The sequence below is a fragment of the Metopolophium dirhodum genome, chromosome 1 (assembly GCF_019925205.1).
Source record: "Metopolophium dirhodum isolate CAU chromosome 1, ASM1992520v1, whole genome shotgun sequence".
NCBI classification, from domain to species: Eukaryota; Metazoa; Arthropoda; class Insecta; order Hemiptera; family Aphididae; genus Metopolophium; species Metopolophium dirhodum.
In genome coordinates, this window is record NC_083560.1 from 148476844 (window position 1) to 148493765 (window position 16922).

At 23.9% G+C, this 16922-nt stretch overlaps 1 protein-coding gene across 1 annotated transcript; it reads left to right on the top strand.

Moving 5' to 3' along the window:
- Positions 1–1256: 1256 nt before the first annotated feature.
- Positions 1257–2287, top strand: LOC132937452 (uncharacterized). Its single transcript, XM_061004279.1, has 4 exons — positions 1257–1431; positions 1672–1794; positions 1855–2051; positions 2158–2287. The coding sequence occupies exons 1-4, from the start codon at positions 1396–1398 to the stop codon at positions 2285–2287; spliced, it is 486 nt and encodes a 161-aa protein (XP_060860262.1). The 5' UTR covers positions 1257–1395.
- The last annotated feature ends 14635 nt before the right edge of the window (positions 2288–16922 follow it).

Below are 16922 nucleotides of genomic sequence, written 5' to 3' on the forward strand. Positions count from 1 at the left end.
CTATAGTTATTATCATGAAAGAGATTGACTATTAAAGATTTTTGAGGTTAGGTAATAATTATCAATATTATTGATGAATGATAAGCCCGATGTTCTATCTTATCTATGTAAATCTATGATAGTATGGTACATCAGTAAGTTATCTTCTATACTGTGGTCGTGGTGTAATTATAACGTATTATTGTTACTTGATCATAACTTAACAAAAAAAAGAAAACAGCTTATATTATAGTAGTGACTAAAAGTGAGAGTTGAGAAACCGTCTTTCAACTACTTCTATTTTAATGTTTTTATTTTAAATAATCTATGAAAAAAAATCTTTAAGTCTAAACACTCAATACCCATAGTAATATTATAAAACTGTATTATCATTACAACAATAAATTGTTATTATTCTATTTTATTTTTTAAAAAAAAGAAGTATGATGTTAAATTTAATAAATAACAATAAAAAAAAAATAGTACTTACATAGCTTGTAGAAATTGAGGTACTTTTTCTAAGTATGATGGCTGGTCTATTTGTTAGAGTTGTTTTGACAATCTTTTGACTGGCTGTTGAAGATGTTTGGTAAACTGCTGGCTGGCTGTTGTTTTGGCGAAGAAGACTATTCTGCTGCTGGCTGCTCTTGGAACTGCTGTTGCTTGAACTGATGACGATAAGCTAAGAAATTCTGGGTTTTATACCCGAAAATAACCCTCTCTTCTCTCATTAGAATTTTTTGTGATGGATTTAAACATTTCAACTTATTTTACATCCTGTTTTAATATTATAATGGCATTGACATTAAGTAAATGTGAAAACATTTGACTGAGCAGGTTATCTTAGCAGCAATTTAGATTCATATAATATAATTGGTTTTTTGAGAATGAATGTATACATTCCAAGCATTGACATTTAGTAAATGTGAAAACATTTGGCTGGACAGGTTATGTTAGCAACAATTAAAATTCATATAATGTAATTGGTTTTTGAGAATGAATGTATACATTCTAATTTATTTTAAATCCTGTTTGTAATATTTTAAATTCATGTAATGTAATTTGCTGTTGTATATGAACATGTTTCAGCACCCATCTAAGGTAAGGTTATTGTAGAAATTTATTCAAGGAGGGTATTGACCATGGTAAAAGGTGAATGTCATAAACATTTGGCTGGGATAGGTTATGTTAGCGTCAATTTAAAGTCATGTAATGTGATTTTGCTGTTGTACCTGAATGTTCATGTTTTAGCAGGTTTCTATAATGTAACGCTATGACCATTTGTATACTTAATTATTGAAGTAGTGGTAAAAATCTGTGTATAAAAGACAGAGGGAATTCTCTAATATTCACCAGTCTTCAAGATTTCATCCCAGGACAAGAAGCTCAGTTCAACAGAAATACTACCAAAATAAAATGTCGTACCGTACAATTGCTTCAACTGATTCAGAGGTTAGTAACTACTTAGTAAATATCTTATAACCATACCAAATTGGAGGCCGGTCGTAACACCACTCAACGCTATGGTTATAATTCTTAAAATAATATTAAATGACTGATTATAACATAGTATATTGGAAGTGTGTCGTAACATTACTCAACGCTTTGGGTATAATTCTTGGGACATAGAAAAAATATATAATGGAAAAAAAAAACAGTAAAAAATAATATACTATGTTTTATGTTTCACAGAATGAACATTTTAGCGAATCAATTGATATAAGACCGTCTTTTTCAAAAACAAAACCTGGATCAAAACGTTCTGCAGAAAAAACAATTGTTAAAAAACCTATGAAAAAGAAGCAGAATAAAATGGTAATAAAAATAATATTTTTTCCTAATGATAGCATAAATAATTTATTTTTTTTTTTATAGAATGCATCATACAGAGATAATATCAGCGAACGCTTGAGATCAGAAGATTTTGATGTTGAAGTATTTAATTCGCTAACATTCAGACAAGGAGATGGCGTTGTGACAATAAAGACGCATTTTGAAGAAAAAGGAAAGGATCTTTGGGTGCTAAGTCATTATAAGGTTACTAACATCGAGAATGTACCAGTAAAGGACAGGTAAATACATTGGTTTAAATTTAAAAACTATTGCTGAATCTGTTTTTTTTTTTTACTGATTTTATTTACTTCTTTTGTTTTTAAATAAAATAATTTGTTGTAATAGATGGAAGTTCAGTGAAGCTACTGTTAGATTGTACACGACCGACGAATCAAAAGATCAAACACTTCATACTGGTCTTAATGAGACAATGCAAATTATATTTGATAAATTACTAACCGATCCAAAGCGTTAAACTATTAAAAGCAAGACGGTTGTTTGATTATTATACGGAAAAATGAGTTTCATTTAATAAAACAAAATATTATTATACATGTATGTTTTTATTTGTTCAATACTCAAAGGTCTTGGAAAACATAAACCTATAAACTATATAGTATGTCTGAGAAAAAAATTTCTAATTGAAACATTGCTATCAATTCTGTACTATCAAAATTTAATCTACTTATTTACTGAAAACATAAAATTTGAAACTAAAACGCATTAAAACTATTCTTTATGATTAAAGGTGACATGTAATTTAAGAAAAAAAAAGCAAGTTTATAATTGAATAAAAAAGTTTTTATTTTTTAAATAAATAATTATTAAACATATTTATATATTTTATATTATTAGATCTTGTAAAATCATATCGGACAATGTGTTAAAATGAAATTGTAATATTTCATATAAAAATGATGTGTCATCGTTCTGTAAATGATTATAATAATTAAAATCATAGTTTTGAATATATTGGTTGGTAAATTCGTTCCTTTGGCAAGTGGATGGCAGACCACGGACATCATTTTTAATTAGGTCATATGCAGTGTTGAAAGTAATTTGATAATTTGCTAAACGTTTTTGCTTGTCTACCACATACAAATCAATCAAATTCTGTAATTGACGAAGCCGGTACAAATCTACGTGTGTCAAGGTAATATATTCCTCGTTTAGATGTAGGATAATTGAACTCTGTTTGACATTAATTGAATATGAAAAGGAATCGGTAATCTTTACACGCCTCACCCTGGTATTTAGGTTATTAATAATTGAATTGTAATTAGATTCAGACATCAGTGTGAACCATTCTTCTAAACTTAATGTAATAATTTTCTTTGAAAGTTTACATTCTAATAATAAAATAATTGAAATCTGCTTATTAATTAGTAATCCAACTGTAATACTTTTCTTGTTAAAAGCTCGGATGTCGAATGTAGACTTACAGACAATTATTGGTGGACTCATAATGAAGTTTTTTTTGCTAAATTTTTTAAAAAAGTACACAGTAAAAAGTAGGATATAACTGTTAGGAGTTATACATTGGACTGTTAGTTTTTTCCTTTGCAGTCATATTATATACTAAAAACTCGGATAAAAAAAAAAAATGCAAAAAATGTGAACGTACAGATAGCCAATTAGTGCATACTAGAGATGGAATTTACATATACTTACTAACCTGATACCTGAAAAACATTTTAAATTATTATATACGCACTAACCCGCTAGGCTATACGTCCACGAGATATTAAATCGAATAATAAAACATTTAAGATAAAACATTCAATTTTTTTTTTATTTTTTTTTTTTATTCAATACAGCAAATATTATAAACAGTATATTATATAAAAAAAAACATGATTTAACAAATGGTGTCGTACGAACCGGTTTCACAATTACAAATAACTTCGGTTTGACAATATTTACTTAAGACTTTTTGAACAAACTGATTACCTTTCATTAATAATACATATAAACATTTTGGTGAGAATCGGGTATGTTCTATAAAACAATTATCATCGATTTCAAAACTATGTAGAATTACTCCACACCAATGACATTGAACTGCGTCATCGAGATTGATATAGTAAAATCCACATTCTGAGAGCTTGAACTTATTCTGGCCGGTATTTGAAGGAAAACTTTTAAAAGATCGTAACCTAGATACAAATGCAGAGAATTCTGGATACGCTGGCGTTGAATTGAATCGTATTTGATCGACCAATGACTGGACATCGTTTGCGCATTTTTGAAAATTCATTTTTGAAGAAATTAAATAACTTATACAATTTAATAAAACTTTGAGAAAATAAAGAAAAATGAGACACGACTTGAGTGAACGATGGATCATTAATAACTGAATATGAAAAAAATAATCAGCAATCAGCTTATAACTTAAAATTATTGTAAATAATAAATAAAGTTTTTATTATTATTAAAAAAATCAGTGTAACCAACATGAGTAAAAATGAAATACAGTAGTAGTATATATGTACCAGTCCTGGCACAGTCCATATTATATCAATAAAAGATCACAAAGAAAACAATGTATAAAAATATCAGAAAATCTAAATGCAATAATAATTAAAATATTTTCCGCAAAACTTAATTATTAAAAATAAAAATCGAAATGCAATAATAATTAAAATATTTTTCGCAAAACTTATGTTATTAATAATTAAAAATTGAAATGCCATGATCCCCCAAAATATTTTTAAGAAAATCTAAATGCAATAATAATTAAAATATTTTTTGCAAAATCACCCCAAAATATTTTTTTCAAAATCGAAATGTTATAATAATTAAAATATTTTTCTAAAAATCCAATTGCAATAATAATTAAAATATTTTTTCTAATCTTTTTGATTTTGATTTCTAATTAATGTATTGAGATGGTCTACAAAATCATTTCTGTCTATTTTTGTTTTATAATGTCCCCAAGCTAATGTATCAATACCATTTTCTAAAATAAATCTTTTATCATCATAAACACTTAAAGCTTTTTTGTTTTGTTCTACAGTAAAAATATCATGTTTCTTAGTTCTAAATAAATTTTGTTTAACATATTTTGATTTTTTTGTTAGTAAACAATTTTCAAAATCATTAAAACATATTTTATTTTCCACAACATTTTTTTTAACACCTTTAGCTTTTTTAATTTCTTTTTCAGAATCTAAGATTCGATGTGAATATAATTTGGATCTTAAACCTATAAATTCAGTCATAATTTTTCCATTTAATTCATCTTTAAACTTGCCTAAGACTTTTTTGTTAACTAAAGGTAAACCATAAATATTATCTTTTGGATAATCTGAAGTGTCAAAATGATCTAACATAATTTTCATATCTTGATAAAAATCATTAGTTTTTATTTCTAATATAAGTGAATCTGTATCTGTATATAACAATCTAACTCTATTTCCATATTTTTGTTTAATTATATTATAATAAAAATCATACATTAACATTTTAGATAAATCTAAAATACACATTCCTACATATATTGGTTGATTGAAAGTTATTTCACATTTTTTCATATGTACTGCAGCTAAATTTTCAGTAAAAATTGTTCTTCGATCAAAATTTGGTTTTGCAATTAATTTTTCTACTTGGAGTGCATTAGAACATAATCTTATATCAACATGATTTCGAACATTCATCATAGTACGTCCATAAACACTATTATTCATTAATTTGAAAAATTCTTTTTCAAAATCATTCTTAGCTTCTGATCTAAGATTAGTATTAAAATCAATATAAACTTTTAACCAAGGAGATTGACTAAATTCTAAAACTCTGTGAATTTTCTCTATTTTTAAACCTAATTTAATATATAATTTTAGTGTTTCATAATGTATTATATATTTTTTCTTATCATACAAAGTTGTTAATAATTTTGGGAGTTGTTTGTCATCAAAATGTCTTTCCGGTGCTAAAGGGAAATCTGAATGTAGATCATGAAGTTCTTCAGGATAAGTTAAATCGACTTCTAAAATATAACCTTTAGATGATTTGTCAGAAATATTCATTACATCAAAATCATTTAGATTATCAACCCATTTGAAATCTCCAGTAGGTAAATATTTACTCATTGCCCAACCGTAAAGATTATTTGCATCCAAGTATTCTAAAAATATTGATTCCTCTTTTTTTTTAAATTTATCTCCCATATATTTATTATTTGCTTTTGAATATCTTTGACTACATTGAGATAAACCACCTTTGATTCCATTTTCAAACAACAATATTTGATCTATATCTGTTAATAAATCTAATTTTACGTTTGTCATTCTTAACATACAATCCCATGCAAATCCTGGTGTTGTAAAATACCACATAGGATCTAATTTATAATTTTTTAAAGAAATATCTCTAAAATTTTCTATTATGTCTGTTAATAATAAAACATCGATCTTATTATATAAACTAGTGAATTCACGCATATTTTGTATATTAAACACTTTCCAAATTTTCTGTGAGTTTTCATATTCCTCTTTAGTTATATTTTTATCAATGAGAGAACTATAAAATTTTTCAATAGGAGGTAAACATGTTTCATTAAATTTTTCTTCACAATCCATATACTCATAGGGATAAGCTAACTTTCTAGTAACTAAATCTAAATGTTCTTCAGGAAAATATTTACTAAGTTCTTTAAATTTATTTTTTAAATTTAATTTCGAATCATTTCTTAAATTATTTGTTAACTTGTCTAAAGAACTGGGTAAAAATTTGAATGAATCTATAAATCTTAATTCTGTAGATATTTTTATGTCTTTGCCATTCCTAGTTACTACACGTGGTATAATTTTTGAAAAAGAAATATATTTTTCCTCATTATTTGCGAGCATTTTTATTTGTTCATTATCGTTCCCAAATTCTTTTATAAATAGATGGGCATCATAACCTGAAAGATTATGAAAAACAATTGGAATAAAACGTGGATTTTGGTAGTTAAGATTACAGATAGAATGTGCTGCTCCTCTATATTCTCAAGTTAAGTGGTCATGATCCCGAACTTTTCTCATATTTTTATTTTTATTTTCTATTTCGTTTTTAAGTTTATCTTCATACAATTTAAATTTTTTAACATCATCAGTATTTTTATAAGATTCAATATCGTCTTTAATTATTTTAAGATCATCTTCATGCAATTTTAATTTTTTAACATCATCAGTATTTTTATAATATTCGATAGTGTCTTTAATCATATTTTTAAGTATATTTTTATACAATTTTAATTCTTTAACATCATCAGTATTTTTATAATATTTAATAGTGTCTTTAATTATTTTAAGTTTATCTTCATGCAATTTTAATTTTTTAACATCATCAGTATTTTTATAATATTCAATATTATCATTAATTATTTTAAGATCATCTTCATACAATTTAATTTTTTTAACATCATCAGTATTTTTATAATATTCAATAGTGTTTTTATATATTTTAAATTTTTTCTCTAACATTGGAGGTATTTCACTTAAATATCTTTCACAAATATGACATTTATTAGATTTATTATAATAATTATTTAATTGTTCTGCATTCAATGATTTCATAGGAACTATTTTATCATATATTTCAGAAATACTTATTTCTTCATTTTTCATACATTCATAAAATACTTGAGCTACGTTTGGACCAGAATATGTTACAGGAGGTTTATAATCACCATTACTATATTTAATATAATAACAAAAATTATTGGGTATATGTTTCTGATAACAATTAGTAAAAGACTCTGTATCATTTGGTTGACAAGTATATATTGGTTTAAGAGTACATTCATAGTCAGCAAAAACCATAAAAGGTACTCTTAAGGAATTATTATATTTTTCAAATACTAAAGTTTTATTATAGGGTTCTGGTAGAACTATTTTAGCAGCTTTATTATTAGCACAATAATGTTTATGTTCATTTAACTTATTTTCTGTATCAAAACTATTTAAACACATTTTACATAAAAATCTTTTATGACCATCTTTTGTCATTTGACTTCCACAAAGTTTCCATAAATCCTTAATCCAACAATAATGACCTTTATTCTCATTATCCTCTCTTAAATACAACAAATCTATATGATTTGTTTTTTCATTTGTAGTTACTTCTAATGGTACAATTATATGATTATTTTTACTTTTTTCTTCTAGGTAGTAAATATTAACAGATAAATTGTTAATTAATTTAACAAATTTTGGAACATCTTTGGTACTTACTGGAAATTCTATTTTAGATTTTTTAATTACATCATCATATTCATTTTCCCATTTTTTATATTTTGTAACTCTTTGTCCATTTTTTTCAACAGGATGTAAAGCTGAGAGTATTGCCCAAAGAAAACATTTATCATCTTCATTTTTAACATTTATAATAGCTTTTTTATCTCCAATGTTTTTAGGTAATTCAATATATGAAGAACCCTTAAAAGGAACATATTTATTTATATTTATTCCCAAACTTAAAATTTGATGAAGTCTCCATTGAGAACCTTTCAATATAAAATCTTCTTCTTCTTGTACAATTTTAATTTTTACTTCTGTATAAAAATCATTTAAGTTAGAATTTTTTGTTAAGATTATATTTTGTGTTTTAAAATTTTTTTCCTCATATTCCATATTTTCTTCACTATTACCTCTCTTATATATAGCAAATAACCAAATATTAACTTTTAAATTTTTCTTTTTTAATTCATGTTTAACTCGTCCTATTACTGGATTATCTAAACGATTTAAAAATGTTTGTATATCTTTAATACCCATATTATTTTTAATAATATAAGTTTTTAATCTACTTTGAAATGCTGTTTCTTCATTTTGTAAAATAGGTCGAATCGTGTTGTTTTTTTCAAACATTTCTTCAGTAAAATTAAAAACTCTATGTGCTTTGGGCTCTCTTGATATTCTTGGTCTTATACCATTATTTTGATGACGAATAGACTGCAAATGTTTAGACCAACTGTTGTATTTAACAGTTATCTTACAAATATCACAAGTTTTATCTGCAGGTCTTTGTATGCTCTCTTGTCTTGTTCTTACATTTGTTGTTGTTGTACCTCTGTATGTTCGTCTAAATCGAGGTATAATTGTTTGATCTGGATCATTGTTTTGATGTCGAATAGATTTCAAATGTCTAGACCAATTTTTGTAACTAACTGTTAAGTTACATTTTTCACAAGTTTTGTTAACCATTTTATTATTGTTAACATTTCTTTTAACTAAAGGTTCAATTTTATTTATATATTCCATTTATTATATAGAATATTATTTTTTTTTTACATTCAATATTTTAATAAAAATGATTTTTATTAAAAATAACATTTAAATAATATTAAGATCCCATAAAAAATTCACATATTTTAATATTTCCTAAATCTTGAATAAACTTAATATCATCTAGAAAAAGGTGAGTATAATCACCTGTTGTAATAATTTGCTCATTAGCTATTTTACAAAGTTCTAACCAAGTTGGTGAATGTAATAGTTTAGAAACATAAGGCTTTCCATTTCCAAAATCAACATCTCCTTGACTAATAATGAAAATATTTCCATCAATTGGAATTTTATTTAGATTATATTTAACATTCACAGAATTTTCATAGTATTCAAAAGCACAAAATTTCACATAACATTTATTTTTTGTTATACTTCTTTTTATATTATTTCGCATTAATTTCAAATAATTAAAATTTTTTAGTCTATATTGATTAATTGATATACCCTTGTATGTTTTATTAAATCTAAAAGGTAAAACTGTTTGATCTATATCATTTTTTTGATGATTATAAGATTTTAAATGAGTAGACCAACTGCTGTATTTAACTGTTAAATTACATTTATCACAAGTTTTAGCAGGATATATTTTTTTATTATTGTTATCATTTTCTTTAACTAAAGATTCAATTTTATTTAATACATCCATTTTATTATTGATATCAATTTCTTTAACTAAAGGTTCAATTTTATTTAATCCATCCATTCTTTATTATATAAAATATTATTTTTTTTTTACATTCAATTTTTTAATAGAATAATTTCTATTAAAAAATATCATTTAAAATTTTGTTTTTTGTAACTCTTGGTTATAAAAACTCCCTATAATCTCTTCATTGTTTAAATCTATAATTTTATAAGTAATAGGATTTGTGTATAAAATTTCATTAACTATAAATATTTCTTTTGTCCAATTATTACTATATTTATTACCAAATGTTTTTTTAGAAGCTGTTATTCTTACTCTATCACCTACACTAAATTTAATTTTTGGTTTAGGTTTGTTTTTTGTAGAAAATAATTTATGAAAAACATCATCTTCGTTAGATTTATTTACTTCACAAGGTCTCATACCAATAGATCGATGTATGTCTTTGAAATTATATTCATATATTAAACTTTTTAAAATTTTAATCCATTTTTTAGAATTTGTAACTTCAAAATGTAATCTCATTTTACTGTTTAATGTTCTGTTAAATCTTTCAATAATTGACGATTTTTCTTCATTTTGGGTGTGATACATTTTAATTCCATATTCTTGCAAAACTTTTTTAAAATGTTTATTTTCAAATTCCAAACCTTTATCTGCGTGGAGTAATTTTGGTGCTTGATGATTTTGTGATATAGCTTGTTTTATTATTTTTTGAAATGTTTCTGAAACATTAATTCCATCTTTCTTTTTGAGTTCTAAAGCCCAAGAAAATTTTGAAAACGTATCTATAACAGTTATTATATAAGAATAACCCTCATTTTCATCAGAATAATTTCTCATTATAACTAAATCAGCAGCCCATAAATCATCAATACCTTTAGTAATTATTCTTCGTTTAGGAAATTTTTTTCTAACTGGTTTATGAAGTTCTTTAGCTAATATCATTTTATCTGGGTCATTTAATTTTTTATTGGAAATATTATGTCCAATTGTAGGATTTTTTATAAATTTACTTTTATTTGTGTTACATTTAAAACATATTGATGAAATTCTCCATCTACCATTAACTGTTTGAATTTTATTTGCATTAATATTTTTTGTTTGAATTTTACATTTAAGACAATATATAGTTTCGTTCATTTTTTATATTTATATTGAAAAAAATTTTTTAAATAGAAAATTTTTAAAAAAAATTATTGAAAATAAAAAAAAATTATATTTTCTAATATAAATAAGAAATGGAAATGGAAAACTTTAAAGATGCTTTAAATAAAATGAACAATGGATATACATTTATAAAATTTAATGATTTGGAACAAGGAAAACCATACAAAGTAAATAAGTTCATAATGATTGATACAAAGTTTGGAAAAAGAATAAGTGTTGTATTAAACGATGAATATATGTTAAATTTACCAGAAAGATATACAAATGAATTTACAGAAAACAAAATAACACGGTATAATACATGTTCGGAAACAAAATTGAATCTTATTTATAATTGTGAAAAAATTTTAAAGAATGGGAAAACAAGACATGATTTTGATTTTAAATAAAAAAATAAATTTACTTTTATAAATGGTATTTATAAAAGTTAAAAAGGGTTGTATTCATTTAAACAAACCTATTCACAATAATGATAGTGATCATTTTTTAGGTCTCTATTCATTAGTTTTGAAAGGCAACAATTTTATTAATATTGAATCAGAGTGTTGTATAACAATTAAACAGAATATAATACATATAAAAACAGGTAGATATAGTATTGAACAATTGAACAAAGAAATAGAACCACTTATTATATCATTTTCTGATGAAACTAATAGAATTACAATCAAATCTCCTTGTTATTATAAATTAGATGAAAAATTAAAAAAATATTTAGGTTTTAATGGTAATATAGATTTTTCAATGACAAGTGAGAAAAAAATGTACTTTCCTATTGATGGTGAATATTACATAAATATTGAAAAAGAATGTGAATTTAGATTAGGTCGAAATGGTCAAATCCCACTAGGTACAATATTTATTGGTATTTATTCAATAGGTGAAATTGAAAATTTATTTAATTCATTCGGAACTAAATTTGTGGAAAATTTTCCTAAAATAAATCTTGAAATAAATAAAAATTTATTAAAAATAACTGCTTCAATTGGTCTGTGGTTTGATGAATATTTATCAAATTGTTTAGGCTTTAATTTTATAAAAAAATTAATCCCTATTAATAAAACATGGCCTAAAGGGAAAGAAATTGAATTAGGTGTTGTGTATACAGCACCAGATATTACTTATACAGTAATAGGAATAAAAACTCCACAATTTTACACTCAAGGTTTCTTAAAAGAAATAAATGGTATTATTTCTAATGAAAATAGTAAAACATTATTAAAAGGAAATTATTCAATTGAGCATTTAAATATCTTATTCAATTCGATTATGAAGTTGGAAAATAATGGTGATTACATTAAAATAACAACAAAAGATTATTTTTCATTTGATAAAGATTTAAATTTAAGTTTAGGAGGGATTGATACAATATATACACATTATGGAGAAAATTCATCATTAAATAATAACAACAAAATATTAGAAGTACATTGTAATATAATTGAAGAATCTATTACACATGATATTGATGAGCTATCTCATTATGATGAAGTTTTATTTTTATTTCAATATAATTCTAATAGTGTTTTGATTAAACCTCATAAAATGATATATAGAGTGAGTAAAAATCGGTTTCAAAAAATAGAAATTTATATTTTAGATTTGAAAGGTAATATTGTTAATTTTGATGAAGAATTTATTGGTGTTCTTGATCTAATAAAAAAAAAATAAATATGAAAAGTTTTTTTTCAAGATAAAATATCTTGAAAAAATAAAGTATGGAACGATCTTTTTTATAAAACTTCCTCAACTATTCCTCTTTCAATATCAAACGTATACACTGCACTAGAAATTAAACAAACATAACAAATTGTGTTCTCAGGTAAATTTTTACTGAAATCTACGTTTAAAATTAGTGTACAGTTGGTGACCGCAATTTGACTTTGATGTCTACTCATGTTAACAACAAAAAATGGTCTCTTTTTAAACATTTGTTTATCTAAATACATTAATGGATTTTCTTCATGTGCTTTATAATAGGTTTTTTTATAACTCATATGATCTTCATATGCTTGACAAAATTTCATATCATTAAAATCAAGATTTTGCAATTCATTAGGATATTTTTTTCCATTAACTTTAAAAGAATAATTTACAACATTACAATCATCAAAAAAAGCAGCATTACTATCTTGATTGTCTAGTTTATTTTTTTGAAAATAAACAACACCAAAAAATGGATGTTCATTATTTCGATAATTAGGTGATAAATCGCATCTTATATTTTTTCCAGTAAGATTTCTGATTTCAATACATTGCCATTTTTTAAAATCTAAAATAAACGGTTTCTTAATTAATTCATCAACTATTTGAATTTTTGTTATTTCATCATATTCTATATTTTGCATTTGAACTTTTAATTCTAAAATATTAATTTTACCTTTTTTTGCTTTAACATTTTTTGACTCTGCTGTAGCTTCAGTGTTTGTTTCTAGAATCAATGCATCATCATCGGTACTTCTTGTAAAAATTATTTCAAATCTAGCATTGTAAATTTGTTTTATATCTTTCATTGACTCTAAACCTAAGTGTGATAAAGGAATGATGAGCTCAACACTTCCTCCTCCTTCAGATGTAGATTGAAATCCTGAATTTTGTGTAGGACCATTTCCATCAACAGCATAACTCATATAACCTTTTACTGTACTTAGTCTTCCAGTATTCTCACTTTCATCTATAATTTTATTATTTAATTTAATTGTAATTTTTTGAAACGAAAATGCTCCACCATTATCAGATAACATAACATTAGATTTTGCTGGATATTTAGTACCATCTTCTTGTACATATTCAAGTAATAAATAAAGTTTTGAATTTTTAACATTCAGAAATTTATCTTTACCATCTACTATAACTATTGTATTTCGGTTAGGTTTATTTAATTCTGTTGTGATTTGAGGTATATAACTTTCATATTGGCTATTTATTATATAATTATCATATTTATTTAAAATATTATCCATTTCTTATTTATATTACCAAATATATATATTTTTTTTAAATAAATGGATAAAGTAAAAGTAAAATTTTTTATTGAAGATGAAAATAAAAAAAAATCTTTATTTGAATTACTTTCACGTGTTTTAATTATAGGACCATCTGGTTGTGGTAAAACAAACTTGTTGTATAATCTGATTATAAATTATTGGATTCCTTATTTAAATCTATATATTTTTACAAAAAATATTGATCAACCAGTCTATAAATATATTAAAAAAATATTTGATGATATACCTTCTATAAACACACATTTTTCTAATGATGAAATAATATCTGTAGATGATTGTGAAGAAAATAGTTTAGTGATTTTTGATGATTTTCTAAAAGAAAAACAAGACATGATAATTGAATATTTTATAAGATAAGATCAAAGAATATTAGTGTTATTTATTTAACACAAAGTTATACTTCAGTAGATATAAAAACAATAAGAAATAATTTGAATGTTTTAATTGTTTTTAATCAATCAAATTATTATATTGAAAAAATATGTTCCGATTTGATTAGTGAAGATGTACCTTTAGAAAAATTTAAAGAAATTAATAGAACTTATTGTAAAAAATATGATAAAAAAAGTAAAATAAAAACATATGGTTTCATAACAATAGACTTGATAAAAAATTTAATCTATGACAATAAAGGTAATAAGATTTTATATATCGATGAATGATTATGTTTTAATTTAATTTTGTATAATAAATGGATATCAAACAAATTCAAAAAGAATTAAAAAAAAAAATTAAAAAAAATGTTACATTTGAAGATCAAACACAAAACAATTCCAAGGTAGGAAATAATTTAAAAAACACATCAGATGTAAAGATTCAGACAATAATTAATAAGAAAAAAAAATTACAAAATAGGTTTAAAGATGTATTATTAAAACCTAATGAAAAAGAGACTGTTATTATAAAAAAAGATGATGAAGGTGAAGATGAAGATAATATTAAAAAAGAAAAAAAACAATTAAAATCTACAGATGTAAATAAAATAATTAATCTTAAAAAAGATTTACAGGGTAGATTTAGAAATACAGTTGTAAAACAAAAACATGTAATTGAAGAACAACAAAAAAAGTTTGGACCAATAATAAACGCATTAACAAATGTTAATACAACAATGAATGCAGTTAAAGATGTTGCTATTAAAACTGAAGGAGACATTCAAAAATTAAATAAACCCTATTATTATCAACCTAGAAATCCAGAATTAAAAAGATTAACAAGTTCAGAAGAGACTTTTGGAACTCCAAAATATTCTAGTCAAAAATCAACAAGTAATTCTCCATTACCTAAAAATGTTATAAACTTAGGTGCTATTTCGACAAGATATTTACCAACTGTAAAAGATACTAATTCTTTTGGAATATATTATAATAAAGAAGATGATATTCATATGATTGGAAAAGATAAAATAAATTTTGAAAATGATAATATAATTTTAAATGGAAAAACATATACAGGAACTCTAGGTTTGTGGAGATTATTAACTCATGTAGATACTACCAATCCGAAATTTTATACAGATGATGATTTTAATATTTATAAAAATATATTAATTGAAACTAATTCTATATATCAAAACAATGATCCTTCAACGAAAAGAGCTAAATCAAGTCGTGGTGAAAAATATAATGATATGATTAAAAACATTTGGAGAGAAATGAATGGAATTAAAACGAATGAAAATGATGAAGAAACTACGGATAATAAAAAGAAAGAAACTACTGATAATAAAAAAAATAATAAAAAAATTAATAAAAAGAAAGAAAATAATGATGATAATGAAATTATGGAAAAGAAAGAAAATAATGAAATATTAGCTGAAGATAATCAAATAGGGGAGGGTTTAAAGAAATACACAGAAAATCGTATTGAATATCGTTATATTAGTAATGTAAACCAAGTTATAGATAATTTACAGTTTATTTCTGCACAGGAAAGAGCTGGAAATAATAATTTTAAAAACGAAAAACTTGGTATTCTTCATTTGTTTAAAATAATTATGGAAAACCATATTGATACTCCTGAAGGTATTGAATATTTACTAAAATATGTAACTTGTTTACCAAAGGAAGTTAAAATATCAAAAGAAAAAATAATTAAACGTATACATTATATATCAATTAAAGAAAGTACAGGAAATAATATTTACCATGATGAAAAACTTGATATTCTTAATATTTGTATTAGAGAAATGGAAAAATTAATTGATATACCTATTATTGGTGCAGATTATTTATCATCATATGTTTCATGTTTACCAAAGAAAATTATTACAGGTTCAGGAATTGTTAATTTTCTTTTGAATTGTTCAAGTTTACCTCAAATACATTGGCCTGGTTATAATTATTTAGGACCGGGAACAAAGTTAGAAAAAAATAAAAAACCTATAAACAAATTAGATGAAGCTGCGAGAGAACATGATTATTTTTATAAAGATAATAAAGATACTAAAACAAGACATATTGCTGATAAAATTTTAGAACAAAAAGCAATGGAAAGATTTTATGATCCTCATAGTTCTATAGGTGAAAAAACTGCAGCCATTTTTACAGCAAATGTAATGAATGTTAAAAGACGATTTGGAATGAATTTAATTTAATTTATTTTTTTTTGTATTATAAAATGAATCTAAATTTAAATAAAAAACAATTTAATAAAATATTGGAAGCTCATAAAAATAATAAAGATGTATCAATTCTAATTGAAAATAATCAAATTGATAGTGGAAAAAATAAAATTATTCTTGAGCCAGAACAAATAAGAAAATACGCTAAAAAAAATAATACCAGATCAAGATTAGAACTTAAACAAGTTCAAATTAAAAAAGGTGGATTTTTACCAATAGCTATTGCTGTGATTGAAGGCGTAAGTGCTTTGGCTGCAGGTGCAAGTGCAGTTTATACAGCAATAACTGATGCTAAACATAAAAAAAAATTGGAAGAAGAAACAATTCGACATAATAAAGAGATGGAAAAAATTAGATCACAAGGTTCTGGTTTGAAAAAAAAAAAAAAAATA

What these genes read in the sequence shown, in the direction of transcription:
- LOC132937452 (XM_061004279.1), top strand. Translation starts at nt 1,396, where the DNA reads ATGTCGTACCGTACAATTGCTTCAACTGATTCAGAG. An exon ending in TTGCTTCAACTGATTCAGAG is followed by an intron (nt 1,432 to 1,671) that starts GTTAGTAACTAC and finishes TATGTTTCACAG; the next exon opens with AATGAACATTTTAGCGAATC. An exon ending in AAAAGAAGCAGAATAAAATG is followed by an intron (nt 1,795 to 1,854) that starts GTAATAAAAATA and finishes TTTTTTTTATAG; the next exon opens with AATGCATCATACAGAGATAA.